Source organism: Haliaeetus albicilla, chromosome W (genome assembly GCF_947461875.1).
Source record: "Haliaeetus albicilla chromosome W, bHalAlb1.1, whole genome shotgun sequence".
Lineage (NCBI taxonomy): Eukaryota > Metazoa > Chordata > Aves > Accipitriformes > Accipitridae > Haliaeetus > Haliaeetus albicilla.
In genome coordinates, this window is record NC_091515.1 from 41,397,448 (window position 1) to 41,422,331 (window position 24,884).

General features: G+C 42.0%; 1 protein-coding gene across 1 annotated transcript in view; it reads right to left on the reverse strand.

Annotated features, from left to right (window-relative positions):
- Positions 1 to 569: 569 nt before the first annotated feature.
- Positions 570 to 24,884, reverse strand: part of KCNN2 (potassium calcium-activated channel subfamily N member 2) — a 125,349-nt gene continuing 101,034 nt past the window's right edge. The window contains exons 5-8 of the mRNA XM_069775089.1: positions 21,115 to 21,225; positions 19,454 to 19,581; positions 13,927 to 13,996; positions 570 to 1,053 (exon numbers count right to left, since the gene is read on the reverse strand). Of these exons, the coding sequence (XP_069631190.1) occupies positions 769 to 1,053; positions 13,927 to 13,996; positions 19,454 to 19,581; positions 21,115 to 21,225 (594 nt within the window). The 3' untranslated portion in view covers positions 570 to 768. The remainder of the gene's footprint in view (positions 1,054 to 13,926; positions 13,997 to 19,453; positions 19,582 to 21,114; positions 21,226 to 24,884) is intronic.

Consider the following 24,884-nt stretch of genomic DNA (forward strand, 5'->3'; position numbering starts at 1 on the left):
CCTATGGATATAACTTATGTTCATCAGTTATATACATTATACCAAAAAGGCAAAGCTTTTATTATAAATAGGCCTAAAGTGCGTACTGATTTACAGATTATGAAAGGTAATGTATTTGGTTTGTGGCATTTTGGGTGTTTGGGAGAACAGCTCTTCTGTCTTGCCTAGCACATCTCTGCTCTGACTTTCTGCATTACTATCTTTCTGATTTCTAGGGTAAATTATATTTTTAATTAATCACTTCAGAAATTGAAGCTGTCAGTGATCTTTTAAAATGAGTATACATACACAGCACAGTGTTAGATGAACATTGATTTTTTTTATTTTTCCCCCCTCCAGTGCAAAGTTTAGAGAATGAGTTTTCATACTGAGAGGATAATTACGCTTGAATTTTGTTTCTTAAAGTTTTAGTATTAAGTCTCTTTTTTAACTGTTAAAGTCCAAGTAACCAAGCAAATATGTGCAGAAATTCACCTTTTTATTATTATTATATACTGTAGTAATAAAGTTTGTTTGAAGTGCATAAATAAAATTTTAGTGGAGTAACAATCTAATATAGCATTAAGAAGTGCATTCTCTGTGCATCTGAGGGGGGGATGACACAGTTTTCACTCATTTTGACCTTAAATTTTGTGTCCAGGTTTCCAGGATTCTGACATCAGAACCCAGATAACACTGATTAGAACCATAGGGCTTTACAATAAAAGCTAAAATATTGACCATATGATGGCAAAAAGTCTTTTTTTTTTGTGGTTAACTTATTCTCTTCTAGCTATTCTCTGATGAAGTTGATGGTGCTGTGGAGGAGGATCTCCTTCTTCTTGACAAAGACCATGATCGCTCAGCACTGTAGGCAACATGTTTATAATTTTGTATCTGAGCCTTGAGGAGATCCCTCTGTTGTTGGCTGATTGTCTGGCTAATCAGTCCAGGGAGAGCTTGAATGCTACCAATTAAAGTTTCCAGTTTAGTTTCCAGAGTAACAATTCTCTTCTCAAAATCTTCACTTCTTTCATTTAAGTCAGAAATCATGTCATACATGATGTTTTGAGTCTGAAAGTAGAAGGATGTAAAAAAGGTTTAGAAAGATCTTACAGATATTGTAACATGCGGTGCAACTCTACAAGGGTTCTTAAATGCTTTTGCATTTCACAAAAAGAAGATGAGTATTCTAACAAGATCCAGTCTTGTGAAATAATTTTACTTGCAGATGCATGACAGACTCCCTACTGGTGCTAAATTTATTGAGCAGAAATGTAACATTGATATTTTGAGTAGCATTTTAAATGTCAAGCTCTTATTGAATTCGACAAAACACCAGACCTTTTTAGAAGTTTAGATGTTTAGAAATGCACCATCATAAGATTTGTGAACAAAATTAGTTGTGTAAGTCACAAGGAGACCAAAGGTTCCAAAGCACAGTGATGCGCCCTTCACTTTTCTCTATTTCCTCTGATTTTTAAATACCTTCATACTTTAAAAAGAAAACAATTTGCTTATTTTCTCCTAAAACTGTGCTTGAACCTGTTGTAATAAGAGTAGTTGGGTGGATTGTTTTTGAAATGTAGAGCAAGGAGTAAAAACTCAAGTGTATGCTCCTCTACTTCTGCCTTCCCCTGTCTATTTGTCCTCTACAAAATGGTGTTTGGTATCAGAAAGTCTATGGGGTAAACTTTAAAATGTCATAATGCTTATTACAAATGGAATCTAAAGTATGTTAATTCATAAAGTCTGTCACTTTCTATTTGACTTCCATTTGTTTCTTTTGCAATTCATGCAGGGAAATTATTAAAACTAATGACTTAATTTATCCCTCTTGTAGATCGAGACTTCAGATTAGACATAACCTAAATTTAAAATAACTGGTCATAATTCAGTAGATAAACTGGCTGAAGTTTATAATCCATTATAAAGGAATGAAAAATTAATTGAATGACTACCTGAAGTGCAAAGCACAGAAGTATCAGACAAGTGTCTATAATGCATTTTCTCTGCCCTGTTTCAAGATGCTAGCATAACTGTTGAAAGAAAACTAATCTACATTAAATAATATCTGAAAAGTCCTTATCAATTGCCAGAAACAGTGAAATGTATTTTCAGTAACTGAAGTTGTCAGGTGGTTCTCTACTGCAAAAGAGGAACAAACACTGAAGACTTTTATGTTTGCCTTGATGTTGCACTTTAAATTGATCTGTGTTTTGAGGTGCGTGAAGACATTTGTATGAGAAACCCTTGGGAAAAGCATATAAATACTTCTAATGAAGCTTCAAATGAAGTTCATATAAAATAACTGTTATATATTGCAGTCTAATGTGAAACATGGAATGCTTTCAGCTGGTGGGGGAGCTGAATAATACCCTGCCATGGCTACTCCCAGGCCCATAAAAGGAGCCAGCAGCCCATAACCGGCCCATCTCCACAAGCCCAGAGGAGCACAGGGGCAGAACTGAATTGAATCAAATTGAATAGAATAGAATAGTTCAGTTGGAAGGGACCTACAACAATCATCTAGTCCTACTGCCTGACCACTTCAGGGCTGACAAAAAGCTAAAGCATGTTATTAAGGGCATTGTCCAAATGCCTCTTAAACACTGACAGGCACAGGGCATTGATCACCTCTCTAGGAAGCCTGTTCCAGTGTTTGACCACCCTCTCAGTAAAGAAATGCTTCCTAATATCAAGTCTGAACCTCTGCTGATGCAGCTTTGAACCATTCCCATCTGTCCTGTCACAGGATCTCAGGGAGAAGAGACCAGCACCTCCCTCTCCACTTCCCCTCCTCAGGAAGCTGTAGAGAACAATGAGGTCGCTCCCTCAGCCTCCTTCTCCCCAAACTAGACAAACCCAGAGTCCTTAGCCGCTCCTCATAGGACATGCCTTCCAGCCCTTTCACCAGCTTCATTGCCCTCCTCTGGATGCATTCAAGGACCTTAACGTCCTTTTTAAATTGTGGGGCCCAAAACTGAACACAGTATTCAAGGTGAGGTTGCACCAAGGCTGAACACAGCAGGATAATCACCTCTTTTGACTGGCTGGTTATACTGTGTTTGATGCACGCCAGGATGTGGTTTGCCCTCTTGGCTGCCAGGGCACACTGCTGACTCATATTGAGCCTATTGTCAACCAGCAACCCCAGATCCCTTTCTGCAGGGCTGCTCTCCAGCCGTTCTTCACCCAATCTATACTTGTGCCCGGCATTACTCGATCCTAGGTGCAGAGTCCAGCATTTGTTCTTGTTAAATTTCATGCCATTAATCATTGCCCAATGTTCCAATCTAGATCCCTCTGCAAGGCCTCTTGTCCCTCAAGAGAGTCAACAGTACTTCCCAGTTTGGTATTATCAGCAAACTTGCTAATGGTGCATTCAACTCCTGAATCTAGATCACTGATTAAAAATGTTGAACACAACTGGCCCTGGAATCGAGCCCTGAGGAACACCACTGGTGACCGGTCACCAGCCAGATGTAGCCCCATTCCCTACAACCCTTTGAGCCCTGCTGTTCAGCCAGTTCTTCATCCAGTGCACCATGAACCTGCTCATCCAACAGTTGGACACCTTGTCCAGAAGATTGCTGTGAGTGACACTATCAAAAGCCTCACTAAAATCCAGAAAAACTACATCCACCACCTTCTCTTCATCCACTAGGCAGGTGACCTTATCATAGAAGGATATCAAATTAGTTAAACAAGACTTTCCCTTTGTGAACCCATGTTGACTCTGCCTAAGGATTGCATTTGCCTTTAAATGCCTTTCAGTAGTACCCAGTATAATCTTCTCCATATTTTTTCCAGGTATTGAGGTTAGACTAACAGGTCTGTAGTTTCCTGGGTCTTCCTTCATGCCCTTCTTGTAAATTGGAATAACATTGGCTAGCTTCCAGTTAGCAGGGACCTCCCCAGACTCCCAAGACCTTTGGTAGATGGTCGAGAGGGGTCCTGCCGTAACATCTGCTAGCTCCTTCAGTACTCTGGGATGAATCCCATCAAGCCCCATGGACTTGTGAACATTCAGCTGATACAACTGGTCCCTTACAATTTCAGTGTCCACAAATGGAAAGTCACAGGTATTGGTATCTTGGGTTTGTCTGTTTCTTCCAAAGTCTCTCCCCATTACTCGGAGGATCAAGGAAAACACTACCTGTGCTCCTGAATCTTTTAGCATTCTTCCCAGGGCCCTGAAATCTCTTTTGATCAACCTTGGACTTTTTGTTGCAGCATCATTAGTACCCACATGAAAGAGAAGGAGTGGGTAATAGTCCGAAGGCTGTACTAAGCTCTTCAGTTCTCTGGTGACATCCCTGATTTGGGCCCCAGGGAGGCAGCAAACTTCCCTGAAAAGAGGTTCCAGTCTGCAAATTTGTGCTTCCGTTCCGCTCAGGAGGGAGTCACTGATGACCATAACTTGTCATTGTCTCTTCTCAGTGCTGGTCTTAATGCAGGTCTTGTTGTGAGGGGTTGGTTGATCTGACCTTGGCGAGAGCGCTTGCATAGGTTCTTCTATCTCCTTATGCACTTTGTCTACCATACCCAGGGCCTCATACCTATTCTGTAAAGGTAGCTGAGAGGGTAAGAAGGGGTTCCTCTTACAGCTCCATGCAGTAACCTGCTTCCACCCCTCCCTATCCCTTGTAACGCTGCCTTCCTCCTGGTACAGAACAGATCCTGGACCTACCTCCATAGTGGCCATACTGAGTTGGCTTCTGTGTACCAGAGATGGCAGAGCACAGCTCCATTGGTCAATCTCCTTATCAGACTCCTCAGTCTGCCCACCTCCTCCTGAAGCTGGGCCACCAGGCAGAGCAGTTCATCTACCTGGTCACACCACAGGTGCTTGCTATCACCCTCCATCTCCAGGAATATCCTTGCACACACCCTACAGTCTGAAGCCTGTGTGGTCTCATGCTTTGACAGGAGCTCTGTCCGTGTGGCTGCATTGGTTGCATTTCTACCAGATGCTAGAAGGTCAGGAGAACCAGAGGACATGGCTTTTTGCCAGGTGGTCACCATGCTGCTGCATGCCTGCCTGCTGGGTAATATATATACGTGTCTGCTGGGCTGATTGCAATGGCAGGAAGGAACCCAAATTAAGGACTCAGAAGAAGGGACCCCCTGTCCAGGCCCCTCTCAGAGTTGTCTGAGGAAAGCCTCAGCCCCAGTGTCCAGGTGTGAAACCCATCAAGATGAGTCAATGCTGGAACGTGTTTTGGACTGAGCAGTGCTGCTGCCTTGGGGTATGGGACACGTTATAGGATGCAGGGGAAGTGTATTTTGGGATTGCACAGGACTCATTATGGGATGTTTAGGGAAGGAACCAAAGGCCAGGAAAGGGGGGGATCTAGGTGATTTGGGGAGGAACAAGTGTGGGAAAATGGAGGGGTAAGGGGATAAAAAGAGTTGGTTGTGTGCAAATAGTTTGCTGGTTGGTACGCTTGTCTGGCTATGCCCTGCACCTGATCAATGCAGTTTGTCCTATCTTATTAAATTCCTTTCTAATTCTTTTCCTGGGCGAGGGACTCTCTGTTTGGTGTGCATGCATGTGTATGGGAATGTGAGTGCCAGCAAGTGGAGTCAGACCATGGCTCGGAGGGACTCTTTTTGTGTGTGCGCGCGCGTGTGTGTGTGTGTGTGTGAGAGAGAGAGATGACTTGTAACTCCCTGAAACAAAGATTGAAAAAAGCAGCCTGAGGGAAGCATGGACAATGGTGAGAGACAAAACTTGGTAAAGATAAGGGGGGGGGGCAGAGGCTCTCCAAGCCTTTCCAAGGAATGTCTCAAACACAAGTACCCTGAACTGAATAAGGCTGGCCTGGTGCTCAATGAACTGATAAGGCTGACATTTGACCCATGTTGGGAGGAATAGCAAAGGATGCAGCTGGGGGACAAGGCCCTGTGGAGACAGAACAGTTCTGCCCTGGTGCAACTTGTGAAGTTTAACTCTGTTTTCGGGGCCATCATGTCCGATGAATGACCTTTGACTCATTATCCATGAAATGCATATTCAAGTTGACACCCCTGCATATGCTAATGAAGATTACAGAGATCATGCTAAACATATGTGACTACAGAATCCCCCTCTCAACCCAAATCATGCTACACGTCACCTGGGGGAAGGGGGGAGAAGCTGAAATGAAGCTGCCGCCATAGTAGGAGGGCGGGTCATACAGATATAGCAAACATAAAGGGGGAAGTTAGGTGCCACTAAAATAAGGAGAAAAAAAAAAGAAGAAAAGAAGAAGAGAAGAGAAGAAGAGAAGAAGAGAAGAGAAGAAGAGAAGAGAAGAGAAGAGAAGAGAGAAGAAGGAAAGTGTGTGGAATTCTGCAGAAGAGTGCTCTTGCAAACCAGAAACCCCCTGTTGGCTGGACCAATGCTGGAACCAGGACCGGTGATCTCTTTCTCTCTCTCTCCCCCCTCCTGCCCCCTCCCCCCCATTTCTCTTTTCTCTTAGAGTTAAGTAATGCAAGGCGTACCTTACCACTTGCCATAATTTGTTATAAACCTAACCAATTATCGGAAAACCTAGTTTAAGACATATATTAATCACTGTGGGAATCTAATAAATGTTTGTATATGGACCTTGAGAGTTGTCTCACCTTAGTCCACGCTGCTGGGGATTTGCGAATCTGTCACTCACCCTCCTCTTCTGAGTGGGTCGTGACAGCATGTGTTGCCAGCAACTGAAGAGACCAAAGTGAAACAAAGTCCCACTGGAGTGGGACCAGGAGCCAGAGGTCCATGTGTCTGTGGTGCCAGTAACTGGAATAACTGTGGTGTGTGAGTGTGTGTGAGTATTAGCAAAGATCAAGCCGGACTAGCCTTTAAGTAGGTGAAGTGGCCTGGGAGTCAGGCAGGGGGGGTGGGGGGAGTGTGTCTAAAGGTAAGACCACAGGAGGAGCTGGCTATTAGAAGGACCAGGGGAGTTCCAGCCAGATGCTGGGGGGATGAGGGGGTTGGGTTGTGTGTCTCTATGGATAAAACCTGCTGGGGGGGTGTCTCTAAGGGTGAGACCATGAGGGGGGTTGACTACCAGGGAATCAGGGGAGCCCCAGCCAGGTCTGTGCATGCATGCATGCATATGTGCGCAAGATGGTCTTTACCAACAACTGGCATAGGACTGTGGCCTCAGGGGCTCATATATCCAGGTGACAGCAACTGGGGACAATGGTTTCCAGGGGGAGCTACTGGGCAGACTGAGTGTCTGAGCTCAGCTGCTGGAAGGATCATGTATTGAGTGTAAGTGGCAAGGATTTGGTAGTGGGGGTGGGCTACAGGGGTGGCCTCTGTGAGAAGACATAAGGGGCTGCACTGTGCTGGACAGATGGTTCCAGCCAGCTCTGCAACAGACCCGCCACTGGCCAAAGCTGAGCCACTCAGCGAAGCTGGTGGTGCCTCTGTGAAAGCATATTTAAGAAAGGGCAAGAATACTGGACAGGCAGTGAGGAGTGAGGTAAAAAACAACCCTGCAAACACCAGGGTCATAGAAAAAGTAGGGGGAGGAGGTACTCCAGGTGCTGGAGCCTATATTCCCTTGCAGCCCATGGAAGAGACCATGCCAGAGCAGATATTCATGCTGCAGTCCATGGAGGACCCCACACTGGAGCAAATTATTATTTCCTGAAGGAACTGTAGCCCATGGAGAATCCACGCTGGAGCAGATTTTTTCTTGAAGGACTGCAGCCCATGGAGAGGACCTGTGCTGGAGCAGGGGAAAAGTGTAAGGAGGAAGGAGCAGCAAAGAGGAACTGTTATGAACTGACACTAACCCCATTACCCCTGCGCTGCTTGGGGGGCAGAGAGGGGAGGTAGACGAGTCAGGAATGAAGGAGTGAAGTTGAGCCTGGGAAAAAGGTGGGGTGAGGGGAAGGTGTTTTAGTTTTTATCTTTGTTTCTCACCATCCTACTCTATTTTTAATAAATTAAATTAATCTTCCTCAAGTCGAGTCTGTTTTGCCTGTGACAGTAATTGGCAAACAATCACCCTGTCTTTATCTTGACCCACAAGCTTTTTCATCTTATTTTCTCCCCCTGTCTTGTTTGAGGTGGGGAGGTAAGGGAGTGACTGGGTGGGGGTCTGGCAGATGCCCAAGGTCAACCCACCACAGTTCCACATTGTACATATGTATATATATATATATATAAAAAAATATTTTCTCACTAATAGAACTCCATCCTGAAGAAGTTACAGGAGGAAGTCAGCAGGCTGCACAGCATCAGAGAGGATGAGAGAGAGATAGACAGCATCTTCTCAGAGATGCAACAGCTTCAAGAGCCCCAGACTCCAGACACAATGGAGACACAAGCAGTCTGTCCCTAGCAGAATGGTAAGTACAACCTCTGGGGAAGGTGAAGAACAGAAGCTGGTGACTTTCAGTAGAAGGCTCCTGCTCCACCTAAGGGCTTACAACTACAAAATAGGTTCACTGTCCTCAAAGATGAGGAGGAGCTGGATGTGCTTTCAAGTGAAGCATCTGGACCAACTAACCCTGAACCACGCAAGACCACCAGGAGGAAGTGGTGAGTGATAGTAATGGGCAACTCCCTGTTGTAGGAGATGGAGGCACCAATCTGCTGACCTGACCTATTGTCTAGAGAATTTTGTTGCTTGTTGGGGGCCTGGATCCATGATGTCATGGAGAGAATGCTGAAGCTTGTCCAACCCTCTGACTATTACCCCCTGCTCTTCTTCCATATGGGCACCAGTGACAGGGCCAGGGGCAACCAGGAGAGTATCAAAAGTGACTATTGAACTTTGGAGGTGATAGTCAGGGGCATGGAGTCCCAGGTGGTATTCTCCTCAATCCTGTTGGTGAGGGGAAAGGGTGTAAGGAGGAGGGCACTGATACAGCATGTCAACAATTGGTTGTGGAGCTTGTGTAAGCAACAGGCTTTTGGCTTCTATGACCATGGGACCCCGTTTGAGGATGAACGTGTGCTTGGGAGATATGGGCTCCACCTCACCAAGTGGGGAAAAGGTATCTTTGCCAGTAGGATGGCTGACCCGGTAAGGAGAGCTTTAAACTAGGAATGACAGGTGAGGGAGTTACCAGCAGCCATGTGAAGGGAGTGACAGATAGGGTTGACAAGCAAAATGCCTGGAGTGATATGACTGAAAAGGAATGCAAAAACAACAAAATAGGGCTTAAACAGGGTCACCTCCAACATTTGCATGTAAACAAGGAAGTGCCTACAAGGCACCATTATGGTAAAAAAAAAAAACCCTAACAGATTCTTTCTGGAAAATCAGCAGGTGCCTCTCTGAAGTGCACGTACACTAATGCACAGAGCATAGGGAATAAACATGAGGAATTAGAGCTCTGCATGCAGGTGCAGGGCTATGATTTTGTTGGGATCACAGAGACATGGTGGGATAGCTCCCATGACTGGAGTGTTGCAATGGAAGGATACAGGCTTTTTAGGAAAGACAGGCCAGGAAGATGAAGAGTTGTCCTTTATGTGAGAGAGCAGATGGAATGCATGGAACTCTGCCTGGGGATGGATGAGGAGACAGCTGAGAGATTATGGGTAAGGATGAAAGACAAGACAGGTAAGAGTGGCATTGTAGTGGTTGCCTGCTATAGGCCACCTGACCAGGAAGAACAAGCGAATGAGGCCCTCTGCAGACAACTAGGAGCTGCCTCACATTTGCAGGCCCTGGTCTTCATGGGAGACTCTAACCACCCCAATATCTGCTGGAGGGACACACAACAAGGCATAAGCATTCCACAAGATACCTGAAGAGCATTGATGACAACTTCCTGATCCACGTGACAAAGGAGTGATCAAGATATGCTCTGCAGGACCTCATACTCACAAACAAAGAAGGGTTCATTGGAGATGTGAAGGTCAAAGTCAGCCTTGGCTGCAGTGATCATGAGATTGTAGACTTCAGGATCCTGAGGGGAGGGAGCAGGGCAAAAAGCCAGATCACAAACCTGGACGTCAGGAGAGAAGACTTTGGCTTCTTCAGGTACTGGCCTGGTAGAGTCCCATGGGATAAGGTCTGTCCTGGTTTCAGCTGGGATGTAGTTAACTGTCTTCCTAGTAGCTGGTACAGTGCTATGTTTTGAGTTCAGTATGTGAAGAATGTTGATAACACTGATGTTTTCAGTTGTTGCTCAGTAGTGTTTAGACTACAGTCAAGGATTTTTCAGCTTCTCATGCCCAGCCAGGGCACCTGACCCAAACTGGCCAACAGTGTATTCCATACCATGTGACGTCCCATCTAGTTTAGGAACTGGGAAGTGGGGGGGCAGGGTTTTTCGCCGCTCGGGGACTGGCTGGGTGTCGGTCGGCGGGTGGTGAGCAATTGCCCTGCGCATCATTTGTACATTCCAATCCTTTTATTACTACTGTTGTCATTTTATTAGTGTTATCATTATCATTATTAGTCTCTTCTTTTCTGTTCTATTAAATCGTTCTTATCTCAACCCAGGAGTTTTACTTCTTTTCCTGATTTTCTCCCCCATCCCACTGGGTGGGGGGGAGTGAGTGAGCGGCTGCGTGGTGCTTAGTTGCTGGCTGGGGTTAAACCACGACAGGTCCCAGAGGGAAGAGTGGCCCAGGAAAGCTGGTTAATATTCAAGGATCACCTCCTCCAAGCTCAAGAGCAGTCCATCCCAACAAGTAGCAAGTCAGGCAAAAATCAACCGAAGGAGTTGGGTCTTTTCTCGCTGGAGAAGAGTAGGCTTAGGGAGGACCTCATCACAGTATTCCAGTACTTAAAAGACGGCTACAAAGAGGATGGAGGGTCTCTCTTCACAAGGAGTCACATGGAGAAGACAAGGGGCAACAGGCTCAAGTTAAACCAGAAGAGGCTTCATCTCGATATAAGAAAGAAATTTTTACACTGAGAACAATCAATCACTGGAACAACCTCTCCAGGGATGTGGTAGAGTCCTCATCACCCGAGGACAGGATGCTAGATAATCTCATCTAGGATCCCTTTCCACGATCTGTTGGACCAGATGATTTTTCGAGATCCCTTCCAACCTGGGCTATTCTATGATTCTATGATTGAAAAATGCCAGGAGGCCAGCATGGATGAACAAGGAGCTCCTGGCAGAACTCACACACAAAAAAGGAAGTATACAGAGGGTGGAAGCAGGAACAGGTAACCTGGGAGGAATACAGAGATGTTTTCCAGGCATGCAGAGATACAGTGAGGAAAGCCAAAGCCTACCTGGAATTTAATCTGGCAAGGGATGTTGAAGACAACAAGAATGGCTTCTATAAGTACATAGTTGACAAGAGGAAGGCTAAGGAAAATGTGGGACCATTGCTGAATAGGGCAGGGAACTTGGTGACACAGGACATGGAAAAGGCTGAGGTACTGAATGCCGCCTTTGCCTCAGTCTTTACTAGCAAGACCAGCCTTCAGGAATCCCAGGTCCCAGAGACCAGGGGGAAAGTCTGGAGCAAGGAAGACTTACCCTTGGTGGAAGAGGATCAGGTCAGGGAATACTTAAGCATACATAAGTCCATGGGCCCTGGTGAGATGCACCCTTGAGTACTCAGGGAGTTGGCTGAACACCTGCCTGCCAATGGGAAGTAGTGAATGAATTCCTTGGTTTGCTTTACTTGTAAGTGCAGTTTTTGCTTTACCTATTAAACTGTCTTTATCTCAACCCACGAGTTTTCATACTTTTACCCTTCTCCCCCCCATCCCACTGGGGGGGAGTGAGTGAGCGGCTGTGTGGGGCTTAGCTGCCAGCTGGGGTTAAACCACAACAGTCCTTCTTGGTGCCCAACGTGGGGCTCAAAGGATTCAAGATAACGACAGATTTGATTGGAATGTGCTAGATCAAATTTATAGCTGTTATTGCTGTTTAGGTATTAATTGACAGGCTCCTGTGCTTGCCACAGGGCTTGCTTGCCTTACTGTAAATTAGAGTCTAGTGCTTGACAGTGGCTGCTTTTTGCTTTCACTGCTTGTTCTACTGCTGTACTGCTTATCATCTTATTCTGTAGTGCCTGGGAACATTTTGATAACAGCAATGACGATGTGCCTGAGCTGGCAGATGGCCAGGGCATCGCTGCTGTTTCTGTGCTGCTGTAGTAGACAGGCTGGAACTCCAGTGTGAACTCGAGTCGAAGGGACTGTGACCTGTGGATGAGTCCACGCAGGAACAGGACACCCCAAAGCATCTGTGGCCGTGAATAAGTCCATGCCAGAGCAGGTACATCTCGAAGCATCTGTGGCCGTGGTTATGTCTGTGCCGCAGCAGGTATACCTCTGAAGGGATTGTGGCCCAAGGATAAGTCCACGCTGGAGAAGGTACACCTTGAAGCATCTGTGGCTGTGCATAAGGTCATGCTGGAGCACCTCAAAGCGTGTGGTCATGGATAAACCCATGACAGAGCAGGTACACCTCTGGAGGGACTGTAGCCATAGGTAAGGCCATGTTGGAGCAGGTTTACTTCTGAAGGGACTGTGGCTGTGGGTAAAGCCATGCTGGAGCAGTTATATTTCTGAAGGCATTGCAGCCCATGGAGAAGGCCATGCTGGAACAGGTGCACCTCAAAGCAGCTGTGGCTGTGGATAAGTCTATGCCACAGCAGGTATAGCCCTGGAGACACTGTGGCTCATAGATAAGGCTCCACTCGGAGCAGGTACTCCCCTAAGGGACTGCAGTCTGTGGATAAGTGCAAGCCAGAGCAGGGGCAAGGGGAGGAGTTCATTGCAATGTTAAACCCAATGGTCTGGTCCAAAGGGACCAGAGGTGGAGACTGTGATGCAAATACTTTTAAACTGTTGTAACTCATGATTTGAGTTGCATGTTCTAGGAATTACTATAGCAGGAACCGCCTGAACCAGTGGAGGACAAGTCTTACAAGAAGCAGTGCAAGTGAAACACAGGAAGTTCCATCTGAATATCAGGAAACACTTTTTTACTGTGAAGGTGACTGAGCACTGGAATAGGTTGCCCAGAGAGGTGGTGGAGTCTCCTTCCTTGGAGATATTCAAAAGCCATCTGTACGTGGTCCTGGACAACCAGATCTAGGTGGCCCTGCTTGAGCAGGGAGGTTGGACCAGATGACCTCCAGAGGTCCCTTCCAACCTCAACCATTCTGTGATTCTGTGATCCTGCTCAGCCAGAGAGGAGAGCAGCATGAGGCCGTTGGTGCTGTCTGTGTTCGTGTGAGTGCTCTGTGCGTGTTTGTCTGTGATCTGTGTGGCCAGCCATGTATATATGTGATGTATATGTCTGCTCTGTGTGCATGTGACTACTGGGAATACATCTTCAGCTATGCTAATAGTTGGACCTGGGGGCATGGAGCTGCAGCAGCCTTGCCTGTCTCGGACTGCTCGACCTGGCTTGATATTTTTCCACTAACAATTTGCAATTGAATAGTCTCTTTTAGTTGATATCAAATAGCTTTAAAAAGAATAACATATCCTTATAATATATCAGCAAAGTGGGGAGTTATTATTCATTATAAATACTTGGAACAAATACAGCCCTAAAGTTATTTGTCTAAAGTCACTGCTTCATAAGAGAACAAGAATGGAAAACCACAACCCCTAAGTTGTCTGTGTGAGGGCCTGTGAACTATAGTCCCTCACAGCATAGTCTGTCTCCAGACAAGAAACCTCTTTATTATACAGGACTACACAAACATTTCCTAGTCAAAGTTCATCCTAAGCATTTCCATTGTCTGTTTCAGCAGCTCTCAGGATCAGCCCCTCAGTTATGAAATCCTTCCCAAATATTCAAAAAATAAAAGGTAGATTCAAACCTTGGTCAGAGCTATAAACAAGATGTTTTACTTAATAAATGTTAACCCAAAACAGATATATGTTTTCATTTTCTAGAATTAACAAACTTGTTAACAATATTTGCATGTATAGTTCATAACATTTTCACTTATGAACTCTTCATTTGGAAAGGATGAATGTTAATACAGAACAACAATAATTGCCTACTAACCTTTGCCAGGTCCACCAAAGTGTTGGCTTGATCGTTTAGTTTCCTTTGTTCCATTTTTACACTTCTTAATCTAAAAAGTGGAATTTTAAGTCAGATTTTTGTGTGTCTGTGTGTGTGCACACCTGTGTGGTCATCTTAGGATTTCTAAAAAGCATGCATAAAACTTTCAAGAACAGATAACTGCATGGACAATGCCTCAAGTGCTTTGTATAAAGTCAGAATTGGTCATGTGTCTGGTACAATGAAAAGCATGCCTCTTCAACACCGCAAAAGAAAAAGAGCAAGGAAATGTCATGTCCTTGAGACTACTGTTTGCCATGGGTAAAGTTGCATTCAAAAAGGGAGGTAATTTATCCAGACTATATGAAAGCAAGCCAAAACATTCCTCATAGCCTCAGTATCATTACAAGTAGATATAGGAAGAAACATAGAACAAATGCTTTTTTGTCATTAATGTTGTAGCAATCAAGAATCTTCCCATGCCTACATGACTAGATACAGGTATTAGCCCTGTTCTGTCAGAAATGGATTGGAGTAGCAGGTGTTTTAACCTGATGGAAATACAGTGATAAGTGAGTTTCTCATTACTTTAAACAGAACTTCCATCCGACCAGCAGCTAAATAACCAACATACTTGCCAATACATTTAATTTTCTTACCGGTCTGAACATTTGCAAATTTAAATATGGTTACATTTTAAACTTATATTAGACATACCTTTCCAATGCACTATTTAAACTAGACTGCTGTAAAAATTATGAAAGAAGAATCAAGGGCATATTTTCTCTTTAATGCTTAGCAAACTGCATTATTATTAATTAGTGATGCACATATTCTGAAAGATATGTAATTGACCTTTCCTATGTGTTCCCTGAATCAAACTCCATGTTTTTCAGATTAACTACTGAAGAAGTGGGGTTTAGATGTGATTTTAAAAAATAAGCAATTTATCTCTTAAGTATAAGTGGGTTTATAAAATGTTTCCTAAAGTAGAATTACTTGGACTTGCAATGATTTTTCTCATGGATGTTCTAAGCAAGAAATAGCATTTTTCAAAAGCAACAAATCAATTTATAAAACGTGTGATGCCATGCAGTCTACTAGTAGCTCAACGGGCAATCAAGCTATCCATTTGGTTAACTCTCAAATGAAAATAAGGTTGGCAGCATTTTGTGGCACATAGGTTGCTAACACATACTCTGCCTAGTTCTCATTTATCGTCTTAGCTATATATATATCTTATAAAGCAAACATGACTGCACAAAAGCATATAAAACTGTTCTTGTAAAGCAAAAACTAAAACTCTGACAATGGCACAAAAGAACTCCATGCCACTGCCAGCCTGTATAGTACATCCACAGCAGTTGCAAAGGTGGTGTTCTTTTTCACTTCAAGGCTTTGTATGCCTCAAAGTGCTCCAACTGAACCCTAATGTGAAAAATCGTTTTGCCTTCTTTGAAGTTTGAATATGGGGAATGAAATTCTGTCCCTATTTAAATTAATGACAAAACTTCCAAGGCTTTCAGTGGGATCAGGATTATTTCCTAAACTACTGGAAGTCAACCAATCTGTTCATCTCAAATAGCTTGATGTTTCCAAGATGGCTACAAATTATTTTAACCTGGATGCAGAATTGGAGGGAAAGAGTCCTATTCAAGGACATTCATTTTTCCAAACTAAATTGGGGAAAATGGATACATATTACCACTTAAATTCTGAGAAGCAGATTAAGGCTGTTAAGTTCAACAATGTATCAAGTCTTGGGGTTGTTTACTTTTTTTTTTTTTAAATAAAAACCTTTGGGGAGATACTCCAAAATCAGAAGTTTGTGTCAGATATTTAGTTACCATACATTTTCCTTTCACATCTAGGCTAACCTCCATGAAGAAGAAATGCTGCGAAATATTTTTCTTAATATGTGGGAATAACTCTGTTAAGGTAGAAATCAATTGTTCATATAAAATTGAAATTCCAGCAGCTTGTTACTGGAATGTCATACACTCTTCTTCCCCTGGAGGCTTCCTTCAGAGCACAATGTAAATACAGTTTATAGAAATAGTGCTTTCAGAAGCTACAAGCTGGAGGTATTCTAAAGCAAATATTATGAAGGAGTCTCTAAAGTAATGAGTTATATCATTACTGCCCCAGAACAAAATATTTACTCAGAGATAAGCATGTAATGATTTGACTGGAGAATGATAATCCTAGTGTTTTGGTGAGTACTCTCTCAAATTTGCAGAATATGTATTTTCTGCTTTTCTTAAGATTCTTTGAAACATCTATTTGCCAGTGAGTATGCCAAATTTTAAAATTTTGAGCAATCCATTGTTATTGTAGAAAGAAAAAAAAAGTACCAGCTGACATCAACGTGATAATACCTAATGGTAACCAACCCAAAACCTGGCACAGACTGGAAAACGTATCTCTAGGTAATGATAGGTCTTTAGCTGCAGCAGCCAGATTAAAATAAAAATGTCAGACTTTTGTTCTTAAATTCATTACAAGGAAATATGAAACATCTTGATTTTATGGACTTCACTTATCACAGCAAAAGACCATGATTCTGGATCATGTTTCCATGGCAACAATCAGACCATTGAAGTTCACAAATAAAGACTTTACTTTTTGCATGCAGACAGTGGTAAATTCTGCAAATTTAGGAAGGAACAGCTCATACAACTTACTTCCGAGCTCTATTTTCATTTTGATGAAATAAAAAGAAAAAACAGAAGAAGACAAACTGTAAAATATACTAAAACAACCAAATGAGCACAGTGGGCTCTATTCAGCAGGTGGAAAGTCCTATGGAGTTGTTATTGCTTCCAATCAGTAACTGCCGCATTTGGAGTCTAATTCTCTCATGTTTATGATGAGGGAATCTATGGTACCTTCAAACCTTCCCATTAACTATCCCCTGCAGATTTTCTTCTTTATACAGTATATAAAATGTATTTTAATATTATTGTTTAGAGTACTGATTTCACCTTCACCTTATTAAGTGTGCACGAGAAGAAAGAAAAAAGACTGAGACCAGCTGAAGGTAGCAGTCACAGACAATATTTTTAGACCTTTTAGGGATGTGATTCTGTGTTTGAGACTGTTATCATTATCTACTGTGATTTCTTGTATAAAATTGGCCTTGAAACTTCACACCTTTTATTCCTGTCTCCAGCCCAATGATTGGGAAGGTGAGGGAGGGGAACCAATAAAAAACTTAAGAATCCAGAAAGATAGAAGAGAGCCATTTGCTACTACGAGGTCCCTTGTTCCCCCGAGAAAAGTTAAAAGATGCAAGGGGAGAGAAAACAAATTGCACACAATACTCTTCTGCAGCTGGAAGAAAGATGACTGCTACAGCAATGTTTCTATTCATGGTCCATTCCTCAGCATACCGAGAAAATTATCCAATTCTCTTGGTTAAATACAACAAGTTTTGTAATGGGAAGCAAAGTGCTAAAGGACAGAAGGAAATGTATTATTAACATAGGTGTTCAAAGTTTGGCTGGCACAGCTAGGAAAATATCACTCGTGCCACCTTCTCCACCCCACCCCCTACATGATTAATGATTTTTTAAGGCAGATGCAGAACACCACTTTACAACTTGCAAAGCTCTTTGGGGTTGAATGATATATAAAGCTGCAGATCAAACCTCCTATGCTTTTTAATTTAGATTCCTCTTTTCATGCACAAATGTGTGTACATGCACACACACAAAATAAATAGTAAGGTTAAAATGTTATGGAGTAACTTTTGCAATCAGGGATTCAAGTCCAGCAAAGGACATAAAGGACGTGCCACCTTCTACCCCACAACCCCTGCCACTCCTCTCATCCTCCCAATCCTTTAAGCTGAGCAGGATGACAGAACTGATAAAAAACCCACTTTTTATCTACCCAAAAATGCCTCAGCTTTTGTGGACTCTATTGCCTCAAGTTTTTCTAAAAGACCACAGTAACATTTAACCCTGAAAGTTTGCTAAATATGATATAGTAATTAAGGTTTGTAGAATACTTCATATTTTCAAAGCTTAGCTACCTAGTCCTTACAACATTGCTATGAGACAGAGAACCAATGACTGTTATCCTCAATTTACTAATAGGAAATTTGATAACCTAGCCTTCCCTTCCTCTCTTTTGTCATCTTATGATGACACATAGGAATCTTTTTCAGGAATGTAGGTGGGTCAGCTGAATGCTGCCCACAGCTCTCCTCACAGCCTGGGTCACACACAGATCCATACTTAGAAATTATCAAAACGTCAGTTCAAAATGAACCTTAATCAATCTACATCTCCCCAGTATGTCATGGAAAACCTATTTCACAGGTCATACAAAAGGCTGCCAATAGGCTGGATAGGCATCTCAAATGGAACAGACAAATAGCAGCATGGGTCCTGGATGTTCCTTATGATGAGTCTGTGGCTGTTGGGGACAAAAGTCTTTTTATTTCTCCCATGTAGTCCAAGGAAAAGTAACTGAATCATTGTACAATTTTAGCTGGCTGTGACTTAGAAAACTCCTACAAACACTCTCAACAATTCTGCATTACCCTGTGCTGCACATAACCAGAGTATTTTCTTTTCTAAATAGGTACTACAGTAAAACCTTATCTTTAACGTACTCTGAAAGAAAGAAAATTCAAACTCAAGAGCACAATTCTAGGAAGGGAGAGAGTGCATGTGTGAGGGAAGGAGAGTGTGTGCAAGAGTGGAAGAGCATGCAAAGAGGAGGAAGAGCATGTGCAAGAGAAAGAAAAGCAGAGAGGAAAAGGAAGGGGGGGGGGGGAATGAGCAAGAGAGCAAGAAAGCAAAAGAGAAACCAAGAGATAGAAATCAACAATAAAGAATGAGTGACGATGAGGGAAGGAGGGGAGAGAAGTGGGCGAGAGAGGAAGAAAGAGAAAGAAAGAGAGAGTGCGGGGGGGGAGGAACAAAGAGGAGGAGAGAGAAAAGAGAGAGAATAAGAAACTGAGAGGCCAAGAGACAGAACACAAGACAATGTAAAGGGGGGGGGAGAGAGCATGATTTTGTCAGAAAGAAACATAGAGAGGGAGCAAGAAAGAGAGGAAGAAAGAGAGAGAGAAGGAGACAAAACAGAGAGAATGAAAGGTGGAAGCAAGCAAGAGAAAGGGAGAGAGACAGAGAGAAAGACAGGGAAGGGGAAGAGATAACAATGGGGGGACACACGAGAGATGGAGAGAGATGAAAAGGGAGAGAGAGGGAGAAAGGGAGAAATGAAAGGGGAAAGGAACAATAAAGACTGAGAGAGAATGAGAGAGAGAGAGAGAGGTTGAGACAGAGAAAGAAACGGGGGGGGAGAACATGAGGAAACAAGAAAGAGAGAATGTGAGAGAGTGAAAGAGAGCAGGAGGGGAAATGAGAGAGAAATAGGAAGAGATACCAAAAGGGAATGAGACAAACCAAGAGGCAGAATGAAAACAAGAAAGAGATAATGAGGAGAAGAGAACAAGAGGGGAGGAGAGAAAGAGAGTGCTTGGACAGGAAAAACAAACGAAAATTGTACTTACTGATGAATAGCTTGCAAGAATTTTCGTTGATGTTTCCTTACTTTTGCATGGTCTATCTTTTTAACCAGCTTAGTACTTTTATAAATTAACCATGTTTCCCTGAGTACATTGGCCGCTGCATTTTTCACCTGTTTCATAAAAGAAAAACACCAGGCTGACAAAAATAGCATTATGTTCTTTTTATCTTTTCTAATGTAAATTCTTTCTAAAGCACTTAAGACTGCCTAACTGTGAGAAGTGGGTACATGAAGAAGCTGCAGCAGTGAGGCCAGAAAGCAATTATCAGACCAAAGGAATTGCTGAGCAATTTCCATGTTGTTTATAAAAGTGATATTGGGGCAAGCTGTCTTTGCATCTGGGAATTACTTCTTCCTTTTGAAAAGAGTTAGGACCATTTGTTGTTTATGACAATATAAATTACAGTGAAGGATTATTAATTTCTTATCTGTATGGCAATTAACTAGATGCATTTTATAGGACCATAAAATTTCTATCTTTCCTGTTGTATCATTATTGCCTTTGTTTCTCTTAGCAATTTAACAGTCTTATAAATTTTCAGAGCTGTTAGAATAGGGCTTTTTGTTTGGTTTGGTTTTTATATTTTCCTTATTCTGGTTTCTTTCTTACCATTCTTAGAGGAGATGAAAAAACAACTTGTCAATAAATGTAGCTAGAGTTTTATTTCATGAGTGCTTTGAATTTTTTTAAAATGAGGTTTTCTATAAAATGTTAAACATAAGAATACCTACAGTTCCTTCCTAGGCCCTTCAATATTCCCAAGAATACTTGAAAGCAATAGACAAAGAATTTCAATGCAATGTTGATTAATGACAGAATTACTAGGCTACTTGCAAAGGCAAACAGTTCTTGTTATTAATCTGTATTTTCTCTCCCTCTGGCTTTATATCATGCCAGTCACTGCCGTATCAGAGCTAATCCAATGTATAGGTAAAGACATTTTTTGAATGCTATGCAGTAGCTCTTCCCAGCAGGAGCTCCCAACCTTAAAACCATAAAAGCATTGGAGAGCCTTGGTCCTGACTTCAGTGGAAGCAGAATCAGATTTTAGAGACTTCCTCAAGATCTCTAGTCCTTGCATTTCCACAAGATCTGGCTATCTTCACACTGTGAGGAAACTTCTCCAGTATCTGTGTAATGGATTTGTGATCTGAGGTACATCTCAGATTTGGTTGCTTGTTTTGTTTGCTTTTCATTTCTTTTGAGTTTCACGAGTCTGAAACTAGCAAAACACCACTTGGATACACTATTAAACTGATATTTAGATTTATATGAAGGATAGTTGAATAGAATAAACCTTAAAATTCTATATATTCTTCTCATATGCTGCATGAAAGTTTGTCAGTTTAATATATTAGTCTGTAGTTTCACAGCTTTTAACTGTTGGTTACATCAATTATCTTCCAGCTGCAAGGACCCTCTATAGAAGAATATTCAAATCCTCAAAATCTTCTGAGAACCTCCTGTTGCCCTCAACTTCAAAGAGAAGCTCAGGGTATTCAATTCCTCCACATAGCACCTTGCAAAATCACACCCATGAAAAAGTTCAATAAGAGAATAGAGCATGAAACCATTTAAAACAAATGCAGAAATAAATTTAACACACATTTCCTTTTCAGTTGTGAATATAAAGTGTGACTTACTCTTTTAGTTAGCTGGGTGTCCATCATGAAATTATGCACATGTTTTTCAGCTTTGGTAAGTTCTAACTTCCTTGCAACCACAGCTACCACCAGTGCAGTGCACCCTGCACCCTGAAAACAATAAAACAAACCCCCACAGATGTTACTACTGCATTTTGCAGAGTTTTTAATGGAAGTTTCTCCTTTGCTGTAGAAATATGGCACGCATAAGGTGATTGATTGCTGATAAACATGCTACAGTTATTTCAGTTCAGAATAATAGAAGTCAGCAATTGCAGGCTAGTAAACTGCCAAGGCATCAAAATAATTGGTGAGCAGCATTATTTAAAAGTTCTGGTTTTTTTTCCTTCAGGGGTTGAAAATTCAAACACATCCCATTTCTAGTGCATAAACAAAGGGGGTGATCAGAACAATTTTAAAACACAGAATATTAGTAAATAAATGCAGAATAACCTGTTCTTAACAATTGTCTAGAGTGTACAGGAATTGCTAAAGAAGAAATAAGATTACATTAGTATTTATCACACAAAAAAGAAAGATTTCTTAGGATGTTCTTTAAGGCCTAAAGATAAAGTTATCATAAATTTAGTATTTCATCACTTTAGTATGTGTACAGTACACCAATGGATGGTTGTAGTACAGGTATTGATTCTTATCTATCAAGCATGGACTGCCAATCCCCTGAAAGTAGGATGGGGAGGAGAGAGGTATGCTCTACATAATAATGAGTATAGTCCATATATTGAATGTATTCCCTGAGCTAATATACTATATGGGGTAAATAAATCAATGTACAATTATACATAGAATTTGGGGGGGGGGGGGGAAATGTGCTTTATGGGTTCCTGTGGTTGAGACAATGACAGTTTTTCAGACCATAGGCCTTGAAGAAAAGCCAAGCGGGAATTACTATGACTTATTTTGTGCTTTTTTTTAGCATTGTGTTTTGTTTTAGGGGGGCTGGCAGTAGCGTCTAATCTGTCTCTGTATTATGATGTGGTTGGTTTGGTACTAGCATCTGTTATAGGGTGTGGATGGTGGCTGAGTTTAGGGATTTCTTTTGTATCTTTGGTGTTGTTTATGGTTTATTTAGGTGGGATGTTAGTGGTCTTTGTTTATTCTTTGTCTCTGACAGCTGAGCCTTTTCCTGAGGTTTGAGGGGACTGACGTGTTGTGGGATATGGTGTAGGGTTTGTCTTGGTGTTTCTTGTAGGGATGGCTGTTGGGTGTTTTGTTGAGTTTTGAAAGTTTGGGGTGCTTACTGTAGATAGTGGGGGAATGATTTCTGTTCAGTTGGATTTTAGTGGAGTTGCCATATTTTATTCTTATGGGGCAGGAATATTTTTGATAGCAGGGTGGGGGTTGTTACTGACTTTGTTGTGTTAGAACTTGTATGTGTGTTGTCTCGTGGGGCAATTCGGGCAGTTGTTTTCTGAGTACCTTTCCCTATAGTATTTCTGTTTCTCATTAGAAATAGCACACATACACAGCACCATTTCTTCAAAACTTAGATGGGGAAAGTTGCAAATTTCTGGTTTGTGCTGTGTGTGTATGTATGTATAAACTTGTATATGCACAGACATGCATGTTCATAACAGGACAAAGCAAGCAGGTGCCAGTTCCTTTGAAATGACAGTACTTTTATCAGCATCACAAATTTAATTTTTTTTAAGGGAAAGGAGAGGAGGCTAAAATTAATCAGGTAACCAGAAACAGCATATATTGCACACAGCTCCAGGTATCATTTGGTCTGACACCAATACTAAATTCTGCTGCTTTAGTATTTTTTTTAAACCAAGCTTCACAAGTTCTTAAAAAAAATATAAATAAAATGACATTAAATATACCGAGGTTGTGTTTAACTTTCAGGTTCACCCAAATTTAGCTGTTAGTGTATAAAGCAGTCTTGTTTCACGTTGAAGCTTACTAGATTTTTTAGTCACACACCTTTCTTCCATTTCTCCCTATTCATTCTCTATACCTGCTTTACTATCTCCAGAAAATACAGAAGAACATCTCTGAATCTAGCTTCCCAAATACAAATTCCACTACTAAACAGAAAAATAAATTAACTCACTGGAAATCCTTATTCACACACTGTCTGCAAAAAAAAAAAAAAAAAAAATCTACACTTTCTGCTTACTTACTGATGCACCCAATGAATTTTGCAAAAGCTTCCAATTAGTCTCCAATTTCACTCCACTGATAGATTGTTTCAATAAATTCATCTGCTCCCTCACTAAGACTCAATCCTCTTCAATTAGTTCTGAGCTATCAAAGTTTCTGTGCCCAACAGCCCTCAAGAATCCCTCAAAAAATCCCCTTTTAATTTTGCTGCATTTCCCCATCCCATTTCTCTCCTGTCCTCCATACCAAGATTTCTAGCTTTGCTGTTCCTTCTCCCCGCATTCTCCATCCCCACATTGAGTGAAGTTCATGGAAAAAATAGTCAGTCTCACATCTCTAATGAGATGAGGGAAAAAATGGGATAACAGTTTCTTTGCTTCCTCACATCCCACAAAGAGCAAAGAGGAGGAAGACAGCCAATGCATTTTAAGGCTGAGCACTTCAGAAATGCACCTGGCCTTTTGACAAGAGGACTAGGCAGGAGCTGCCCTGCCCTATGTGATACAACAGAAAGAATCTTCCCAGAAAACAGACAACTCTTCTTCCGTCTCCTTGTGAAGGAGGGTAGGAAGGAACAAATAATATGCAGGAGGCTTCTCTGAGAGGAAAAGAAAATTACTCCATACAATAGTGTATTGGGCATATATGGCAAGAACAGGAAGAGGAAAAAAAAGAAGTCTTTTGGCCCAGTAAATCAGGACAACACTCTGGGCCAAATGTTGATTCAATGGCATAACTCTGAATTGCACCTGCTTACAGCAAGAATGCCAAGATGGTATGAGATTAGTAATACAGAGTGGCTTCCTCACCACTTGCAAAGCAGCACAAAAGCTACTATGGAAGATAAATATTAGAACCCCCCCCCCCCCCCCCCCAAAAAAAAGGCTAGAGGAAGGGCAACAGACAAAAGCAATTCAGTTTGATTTGAAATTATTCCAGGCCTTTAGGATGAACTCTTATGCTTTCTTAAAGTGTCACAGCAGTTATAATGACCAAAAGCTGTTAAAGACAGTAGCTTTATGTCTCATATGACAGATGCTTCCTGCAGCAGTAGAACATAGTCACTGATAGGCTATGGAAACCACCTCTATGGTTTATTATACCTATCTACTACCTTCCTTATCACCAGAACACTTTACTGCAACTGCAAGGTATTCTCAATTCAGACTACCCCTCTTGGCTTTGTGGGATATGACAAGATCTCAGGATTTTAAAATGGGCTGTTTTAGAATTTCAACAAAAGATAAAAGTAAATTACTATATTCATGTTTATTTTTTGCAGTACCTTGAAGGAAAACAAATTATGCTCATTCTTTGAATGACTAACAGCTTAAAGAAATGACACATTGAAATCCTACTTAAAGGACTATGGTGGGTTGACCTTGGCTGGCTGCCAGATGCCCACCAAGCTGCTCTATTACTCCCCCTCCTCAGCAGGATGGAGGGAGAGAAAATAAGATAAAAAAACCTCATGGGTAAAGACAAAGGCAGTTTAATACAAAAAAAGCAAAGGCTGTGTGCAAAAGCAAAGGAAAACAAAAAGATTTATTCTCTACTTCCCATCAGCAGGCAATGCCCAGCCACTTCCTGGGAAGTAGGGCCTCAGTACACGTAGTGGTTGCTCTGGAAGACAAACGCCTTAA